Genomic DNA, 9,633 nt, shown 5'->3' with positions numbered 1-9,633 from the left:
ATTAGTTTTATATATATATATATATATAATGTATATATATATATATATACACTTAAAAAAAATGCTAGGTTATGTTTTTTTAACCCAAATGCTGGGTTCAGCCTGTTGGGTGATTTTTTTTATATATATATTTTTTTACCAGGGTGCTAGGTAGTTTTTCTGAAACTCAGCTGCTGGGTCATTTTTACTGTCAATACAAATGATGAACCCCTCACACCACCTCCCCAGTGCTGGGTCAGTGTAATGTTGGGTAAAGCCTGATTTATATTGAAACCGGAGAAGTAATAATTGTAATAATTGAAGTTTTAATTCACCTTCACCTTCAGACTTGTACCACATTTCACAACCCATTTCACCACAACATCAGACATTTCACCACACGCAAACAAGCTCAATAAAATGACAGATCATGCAGAGTGAGTCTGATCATGGAAGGGCAAACACTTCCCCATTTTAACGATATCGAAGCGCAGCAGTGCATGGTGAGTTAATCATCGGACAGCTGTGACAGGAAAGATAAGAGTCGTCTTGGTATGAGATATTCAGCTGCTGCCGAGGGGAAGAACGGACCACTGCAGGTTTATTTGTCTATACAAAAATGAAAAATGAAGATTCTTGTTGTTTCGAACCTGTATGACTTGCTTTCCTCCGTGGTCACGCTGCCATGCAATGTGCAATGAAATCATATACAGTACTTGTTAAAAGTATGGAAACATTACAATTTTTTACAACTCAAAAAATACAGTAAAAACGGTAATATTGTGAAAACATTTTTACAGTTTAAAATAGCTGTTTTCAATGTGAATAATAATAAAATGTAATTAATTGCTGCGATCAAAGCTGAATTTCCTTCAGAAATCATTCTAATATGCTGACTTGCTGCTCAAGAAACATTTCTGATTATTATCAATGTTGAAAACAGTTGTGTTGCTGAATATTTATGCAGAAACCATGATATACTACCATTTAAATGTTTTGTTTTAATAGAAATTAATGCTTTTATTCCGCAAATATGCATTACATTTATCAAAAGTGCCAGTAAAGACATTTATAATGTTATGAAAGATTTCTATTAAAAAAATGCTGTTCTTTTGAACTTTCTATTCATCAAAGAATCCTGAAAAAAATGTTTCCACAAAATATTAAGCAGCAAAAAACTTTTTTAGCATTGTTAATGATAAGAACCATTATTAATGACTGAGCGCCAATTTTAATTAAGCAGCAAATCAGCATAGTAGAATGAATTCTGAAGGATCATGTGACACTGAAGACTGGAGTAATGATGCTGAAAATTCAGCTTTGATCACAGCAATAAATTACATTTGAACAGATATTCACATAGAAAACTCATTTTAAATTGAAATAATATTTCACAATATTACTGTATTTTTGAGCACTTAAATTCAGCCTTGGTGAGCAGAACAGAATTTATTAAAAACATTTAAAGGGGTCATATGATGCGATTTAAAATGTTTCCTTTCTCTTTGGAGTGTTATAAGCTCTTGCAGCATAAAGATCTGTAAAGTTACAAAGTCTAAAGTCTGAAATCCAAAGAGATATTCTTTATAAAAGTTAAGAGTCAACCTAAAACGGCTCGTTCTAACACGCCCCCACATGTCTACGTCACGATGTGGGAAGATTTGCATAACGCCACCCAAATGTTCACGCAAAGAATTTCATTACTTTCATTACACCAAATACACAAAATAATGTTCTTTTTAGCAGCATCATATGACCCCTTTAAAAATGTTAATGTTTCCAATACATACAAGTACTGTAGTCCTACAAATTCAGGTTGTGAGTGACATTAGGTTGAGTAAATAATGACAAAATGTAATTTTTGGGTGATCGAGTAAATAAGGGTGTTTTTGTTTCATAAGAGATTGCTTTGCTTTGTGTATTTGCAAGATTTGCATATGCGAGAAAGTCGTGCAAATGTGTACACAACATGACTGTGTGTGTGTGTGTGTGTGTGTGTGTGTGTGTGTGTAGTCCTTTAAACTCGGCCTTGATGACCCACATCCACATATCGAATGAGCGAATCCGGAATCACATCATCAGTCTGTTCTCGACCTCTGTTTTGGTCCATACGGTGAATCACTGTTTCCTGTGGCGTTATCAGCGGTGTAGAGGTTACCCGGCCTCTACCGTGACGAGTTGCGTAGTGGTGGGTTAGACCTCTGTGACCATTTATACATTTAGCTGATGCTTTTATCCAAACACGAGGAATTAAACAAAGTGATTTGTCATGCAAGTTCTGAGATGGTGAAAGTATAGGGATTTTTTTTTGGTGAAACACTTTACAGTAAGGTTGCAATTGTTAATATTAGTTAACTACATCAGTTAGCATGAACTAACAATAAAAAATACCTCTAAAGCATTTGCTAATCTTACTCTATTTTCCATTTTCATTTTAAATTTTGTTAACACTTTATATTAAACTTCATATATAGAGCTTTGCGATTTATATATATATATATATATATATATATGTGTGTGTGTGTGTGTGTGTGTGTGTGTGTGTATAATGTATTTTTAAAAATGCAAATTCATTAAATAATAATTATATATTATAAATATACTTAATATGTATGTATAATTAAAATGGGTTAATTATAAATAATTAAAATACTTTACGTGAGTCGATGTACTTGTATAATTCATTATTAATTATTATAAGTATGTTTCAGGCTCAAAGATAAATATCTGAATTCAGTTTGTTTTGCACATTGAGCTCCAGTCTCTCTCATAAACACACTGAAGTCACCTCTAGCACCAGCATGTGTTGACGCTCTGTATTCAGCGCTTTTACGCTAGGACTGTTCCGATGTGTCACCTTCACAGCGAGGTGTTTACACTACTAATTCACTCGTGTGTTTGATGCAGCGGATTGTTTGTGGTGTGTTTATTACTATAACAGGCACAGAAAGGGCATGGGTGCGGCGCTGGTAGTTTCACTACTATCTCTGAGTTAAGAAAGAAAAAGCTCTTCCTCTCCATGGCACATGAGGCCTGTGTAGTGGTGAGAGAGATCTAGAGAAGTGAGTTCCTCTAAAGTTCGTGGTTCACACCCTTATACTGAGCACCAGTGTTCCCACGGTTGGCTAAATATGTTTATGCCAGGTTCTCACACTCCTCTGGAACTGTAAATGCTGTACGTTTCTGATCTGTATGACACTTTGAAACTTCTTCTTATGTGTTTTCACTTTGAATGATCCTGCTGAACACTTCATGCAGAATATTAATGGTGCAGCTTTCACATGTAAATGTTACCATCATTCCTTTCTAAGCCACTTTAGTTCTTTATTTTTCTTTAATGCATTTCTTTTTCAGGTGAATCTCATGAAAATATGTATGGGTCATATTTTATCCCAAAGTTAAATCATTTTAGGACCAAAAAGATTTTTGCATTGTGACATTTAAGCTATTTTAGCACTAAATTAATTATTTTACTACTTTTTTTTTTCTCAGGGGTTTAATAGTAATTTCAATAGTGATCATCATTACTGTAATATAGCATCTTTTACTTAAAAATACTGTTATACAATAATTTTTAAAGTGTTTAAATGAACAAAAAACATACAAGTACTTTACAATTTATATATACTGAATTATGTATGTATATACTGTATACAAAATAAAAAATTGCATTAAAGTAATTATTTATATAGTGAGTTATATACACAATTTATTTTGTTAAAAAAAATCAACATAAAAAGCATTACAACAGGTATGTTGCTTTTAAAATTTATATAATACAATTTACATTTAAATTTTTTTACATTTAAATTTATTTTACAATTAAAATGTATATAATATAAAATACAAATCATTGCATTACAATAATGAGTTTAATTGCATATATCTTAATTGTCACTATCAGATCATCACAGTAATACAATATTTTTTTAATTACAAAAAAGCATTAAAACAGGTATTTTACAATTAGAAATGATATAATACAATTTACAATAAAAAAATGTGTATTTAAATTTATTTTACAATTAAAATGAAAGTTTAATAATCTAAATTAAAAATAATGTAATTACAGTAATGCATTTAATTGCATATATGTTTTTGTTGCTTGTTCTTGACAGGTTTTGTGAGATTCACCTCATATCGAGCTCATTTAAATCTTGTTGGTTGGTTTTGGTGCACCGCTGGTGAATATGAGCCTTTTATCTAAGATGCCTCACTTTGTGGAGAAAACAATCCCAGAATGCATTGCAATGAACTTGCTGAAAAAATGTATCTAAGAGAAATGTTTTTAAAAAAATATAATTTTATTATTATTATTACTATTATTATTATTACATACTATACATATTTATTTATTATAAATAATACAGATTTATTATTTATTATTTTATAATTTATTATATATTTAAATATATTTAAATGTACTTATTTCATGCAATAACAAATAGAATTCATAAAAAATGTATATAATCAATAATGTACTATTTTACTCAATATTTGGGTTTTTGCATATTCAAATATGGAATATAGTTTGAGTCTGAAGAAGCTGCTGAATTCATGTGGATTTTTACATCGTTTTCTTGATTGCTGTCACTTCTTTCTTCCACAAATCAAGGGTGTCCTTCATCTAGAGACCTTGAATCGCTTTGTGAAGGTCTTGTTCATCCAGGTTATTACAGAATTTGGAGAAAAGCAACTGGACTTTAAAGCAACTGCATTTATTATAGATGTTTTGCCGTCATTAGTTGATCGAAATCATCTGTACTGCTGATAAACAGCCATAATATTAAATAGCAATAATAAATAGCCAGTCATCACTCTTATTAGTGCTTATATGTGATTAAATGTTTGGTCAAATCATGTGAGATGCACTGTTATTTTACTAAGTGATCAGAGTAATAAAGTTCAGCTGCTTTTGACTGAATTCTACAGCACTTTTCATGAATTTGATGATCTTTTCTTGTACCTGAACTGCTCTGTTGGTGTTTGGGGGTCATCTTTGTTTTCTTTGACACTTTCAGGGAAGAATTCCGCCGTCACGTATAGCGGTTCAGGGGTTCATAGTCAAGGGTTTGGTGCTCCAGCCGTTCGAAAGACACAAACGGACAGAGGACCCGGCTGCTCGTCCTCAACGTTACCATCTGCTGTTAACCCGTCCTGTAGAGCTGTAAGTCCAGTGTCATGCCGTCTGATCATCTCCATCTAGCTAGTTTCTGCTGTCATAGTTTGTAGTTGCATCCGCTTCATCCCGACATTTGCCATCGCTGCTTCCTGCGCTGCTGTTTTGCCCGTTTGCATTGTCCCACGCGTGCTGATGCCAGAATCATGCCACGCTTTACACCTCTGTAAGATTTGCTTAACCTCAGGCCATCCAAGATTAGGATGAGTTTGTTTCTTCATCAGATTTGGAGAAATGTAGCATTGCATCACTTGCTCACCAGTGGATCCTCTGCAGTGAATGGGTGCCGTCAGAATGAGAGTCCAAACAGCTGATAAAAACCTCATGATAATCCACAAGTAATCCACACCACTCCAGTCCATCAGTTAACGTCTTGTGAAGACAAAAGCTGCATGTTTGTAAGAAACAAATCCCATCATTAAGATGTTTTAACTTCAAACTGTTGGTTTCAGCTGAAATATGAGTCCTCTATCTATAATATTGTTTTCTATAGTGAAAAAGTGGTCTGGTCTAAATCAGGAGAGAAATCTGCACAGATCAAGCACTGTTTACAAGCCAAAACAGCTCTAAACAAATATATGGCTGGATTTTGATGTGAGATGACAACAGGAGATGGACTTTTTCACTGGAGGAAGCGTTTAAAATAAAACGTTTGAATGATGGATTTGTTTCTCACAAACACGCAGCTTTTGACTTCTCAAGACATTAACTGATGGACTGGAGTGGTGTGGATTATTGTGATGTTTTTATCAGCTGTTTGGACTCTCATTCTGACGGCACCCATTCACTGCAGAGGATCCATTGCTGAGCAAGTGATGCAATGCTACATTTCTCCAAATCTGATGAAGAAACAAACTCATCTACATCTTGGATGGCCTGATGGAGAGTACATTTTCATCAAATGTTCATTTTCGGGTGAGCTATTCCTTTAAAGTGATAGTTTATCATTTATTCACCCTCATATTGTTCTAAACTTGTACAAGTCAGAAGTGCATTCAAATTGTGCACTATAATGTTTTTGCTAATAAATGCCTTAAGAACACACTTCAATGGTGCTTTTTTTGGAGCGACATGAAAACATGATTGATCTGTAGTTGAAGGATTTTAAAACTGGTGATGCAGCTGAACAGAAGCAACAAGAGTGTAGTTCTGTAGTGGAACAAACCCTTTGTTGAAGATTGAACCAGACGGCCTGTTTGCTTTCAGCCAAACCTTTGATATCAAGCGAGCTGGACTCATGAACACACATGGGTCATTCTTAGACTCTGCTAATATTTATGACCCTCAGACTTTTTAAAGTTAGTTCAACAAAATGTAATAAGCTTTTCAAGTCTGTGGAACAAAAATAGTTTTGATTTTCCTTAAAATGATGAGACCAATGATGCAGAAATTCTGCAGAGGAAACATCATTTACATACAGTTCATATTTAGTATTCAGCAATCTGATTAGAATCAGTAACAGCTGTTTGATGTATAAGAAGCATCCATCTTCAGTGGCATCCATAACAGGGTTGAAGACAAAAATCTGCTTATTTGTCTTACTCCAATAGTTGTTTATTGTTTTAGACAATACATTTTATACATACATTTGACTTTGATACATTTATGCTTTGAATAAGACAAAACAATTTGCTAATAAGGCAAAATAAATTGTATTCCAGATAGATTATCTGAAAGCAGGTCTGTTACAGTTTTTCCTTTTGTTTTAAGGATGTCTAAATGTTTTTTTTTTTTTTTTTTTACAATTTCTAGCTCTTGGTTTCTGCAACAACTTTAGCACCATTTTTCCTGTGCAATATTATTTTCTTTCACTCAATCAAACAGCATATGAAAACTACTTGTGCATGTTTGACAACAAAAGCTTGAATACCCATGACTCTCATGGTAAGAATAAAACTTTAGGATCATTTTAAATGTTCTTTCATATTCTTGAAGTACATTAAAGTGACCTTACAAACTCATCATTACAATATGACCTCAGAATGACACTTTGGTCTAGAAAAGTGAGAAGCTTTTACCAAAGCACTTCCTGTTTTCTGACACTAGTGGCAACTGGCTTCACCACAGTGTCACAGTTACTTTACGTTGTTTTTGCAAATGTATATATTTTTTTTTTTTTACATTTAAAATAATATTTTTTGAATAAATGCATTAAATCAGTTTCAGTGGAATTAAGTGTATTTGCTACGGAAGACACTCAGTTGTGTTAATTGTGCAAGTATCACTGCTAAATTGTTTTGCACAACCTTATTAGATCATATCAGGAGTAAACAGTTTAGTAGAATTGAACTTTAATAGTTAAACATCTATCATTCAGGTCAAATCCAGGTCAGCTGGGCCAAAAGTGGCTCGGCTGACCTGAATGCACCCTGTGTTGCATGGCGTTTGTGCTGTGCCCTGCTGTGCAGATGCAGTTTGCATGTTGCATGAGGTTTTGTGTTGTGTATGCCGTGCTGCTTGTGTCTTCAGAGCTTTGCTGTAATTTGTCTTTCTCCCAGGCACTGAACACATGAAGGTAAGGTGAAACGTGGGTCTGCCGACCACATCTGAGCTGCTGCATGTGTTTGTGTCAACAATAAAACACCTACTCCACCCTGCGTGCACACAAATCTCTTCACAAATCTCCCTGAGAAATCAGACCGTATATTGAAGCTCTTTAAAACAGCAGCAGCAAATGTAAGACCAGCTGACCAATCGCAGTGAGAAAAGAGCGGAGATACAGTTCGTGATTGATTCAAATAAGCTTTAGAAAGTATAGAAATGGTTTTGTAATAGGAAGTATTTGGATACAGAAATTGCACTTAAAATGTCTGAATGCAATTGCATTAGATGCATTTATTTTCATGTAAAATAGCACACTTTTCAAGCAAATGTAATAAAAAGAGTGGAAAAGAAATAGGTTTTCAACTAAATGTATTATTTTATAATTGTTTAGTGTCATTTTTTCTCATGATTTTGACAACTTTTGATCATAAAGTATGTTTTTTGCATCCTTTTTTACATTAAATGATATTCTATTATCTAATGCAAGCACATTCAGAATACATTATGTATGATTTAAGTGACTAAATGCTTTATAGGTCATCTTTATATTTCACCATAAGAAAGAGACTGGGCAAAAATGGTCTGCATGGCAGAGTTCCAAGACGAAAACCGCTGCTGAGCAAAAAGAACACAAAGGCTCGTCTCAGTTTTGCCAGAAAACATCTTGATGATCCCCAAGACTTTTGGGAAAATACTCTGTGGACTGACGAGACAAAAGTTGAACTTTTTGGAAGGTGTGTCGCATTACGTCTGGCGTAAAAGTAACACTGCATTTCAGAAAAATAACATCATACCAACAGTAAAATATGGTGGTGGTAGTGTGATGGTCTGGGGCTGTTTTGCTGCTTCAGGACCTGGAAGACTTGCTGTGATAAATGGAACCATGAATTCTGCTGTTTACCAAAAAATCCTGAAGGAGAATGTCCGGCCATCTGTTCGTGACCTCAAGCTGAAGCGAACTTGGGTTCTGCAGCAGGACAATGATCCAAAACACACCAGCAAGTCCACCTCTGAATAGCTGAAGAAAAACAAAATGAAGACTTTGGAGTGGCCTAGTCAAACGCTTGATTGCAGTTGTTGTTGCTAAGGGTGGCCCAACCAGTTATTAGGTTTAGGGGGCAAACACTTCTTCACACAGGGCCATGTAGTTTTGGATTTTGTTTTCCCTTAATAATAAAAACCTTAATTTAAAAACTGCATGTTGTGTTCACTTGTGTTATCTTTTACTAATATTTAAATTTGTTTGATGATCTGAAACATTAAAGTGCGACAAACATGCAAAAAAATAAGAAATCAGGAAGGGGGCCAACACTTTTTCACACCACTGTATGTATATATATATATATATTCTGTGTGATTTTGTAATGGCTCTCATAAAGCGAATAGTTCATGATGATTTGCCTTCATTCCCTGTGTGTTCGGTCACTGGTAACTTACATTTGATGGAAACCAAAGGCTTCACAGCTTTGGTTGTTTTCTTGGCTTTCAATCACTGGCTGCACGACAGATGATATAAATGATAATCAGTGTGTTTTTGACCAATTAAAAAAAAGAGAAAATCACGTCAGATCGGATGTTATATAATTTTGCACACATCACTTGTGCTCATGTGAAATTAATGATTTTATTCACCGTTATGTGATTTGATATGAGGGCTGGGCAATATATTGAACAGTCATGTATTCATGATGCTTTTACTGGTGGTGTAAAATTAAGCAACATTATGAATATTGTGGTGGTTTTGATGCACTTTTTATTTGGCTATTAAGTAGAGCTGCAGGATTAATCAAAATAAAATCAAAATCATGCACTTAATAACAAGAGAAGCGTTAAAGGGGTCATATGGCGTTGCTAAAAAAGAACATTATGTTGTGTATTTGGTGTAATGAAATGTGTTTATGCGGTTTAAGGTTAAAAAAACACATTATTTT

The 9,633-nt window shown here is 34.1% G+C and overlaps 1 protein-coding gene across 1 annotated transcript in view; it reads left to right on the top strand.

Moving 5' to 3' along the window:
- LOC107687926 (epidermal growth factor receptor substrate 15-like 1) overlaps positions 1 to 9,633 on the top strand; it is a 33,817-nt gene that overhangs the window by 22,359 nt on the left and 1,825 nt on the right. Inside the window, exon 9 of the mRNA XM_016485414.1 lies at positions 5,001 to 5,146. Coding sequence (XP_016340900.1) covers positions 5,001 to 5,146 — 146 coding nt within the window. The remainder of the gene's footprint in view (positions 1 to 5,000; positions 5,147 to 9,633) is intronic.

This window comes from Sinocyclocheilus anshuiensis, unplaced genomic scaffold, assembly GCF_001515605.1.
Source record: "Sinocyclocheilus anshuiensis isolate Anshui unplaced genomic scaffold, SAMN03320099.WGS_v1.1 scaffold293, whole genome shotgun sequence".
Taxonomy (NCBI): Eukaryota; Metazoa; Chordata; class Actinopteri; order Cypriniformes; family Cyprinidae; genus Sinocyclocheilus; species Sinocyclocheilus anshuiensis.
The sequence above is the reverse complement of the archived record's forward strand: the minus strand, read 5'-3'. Positions and strand labels throughout refer to the sequence as shown.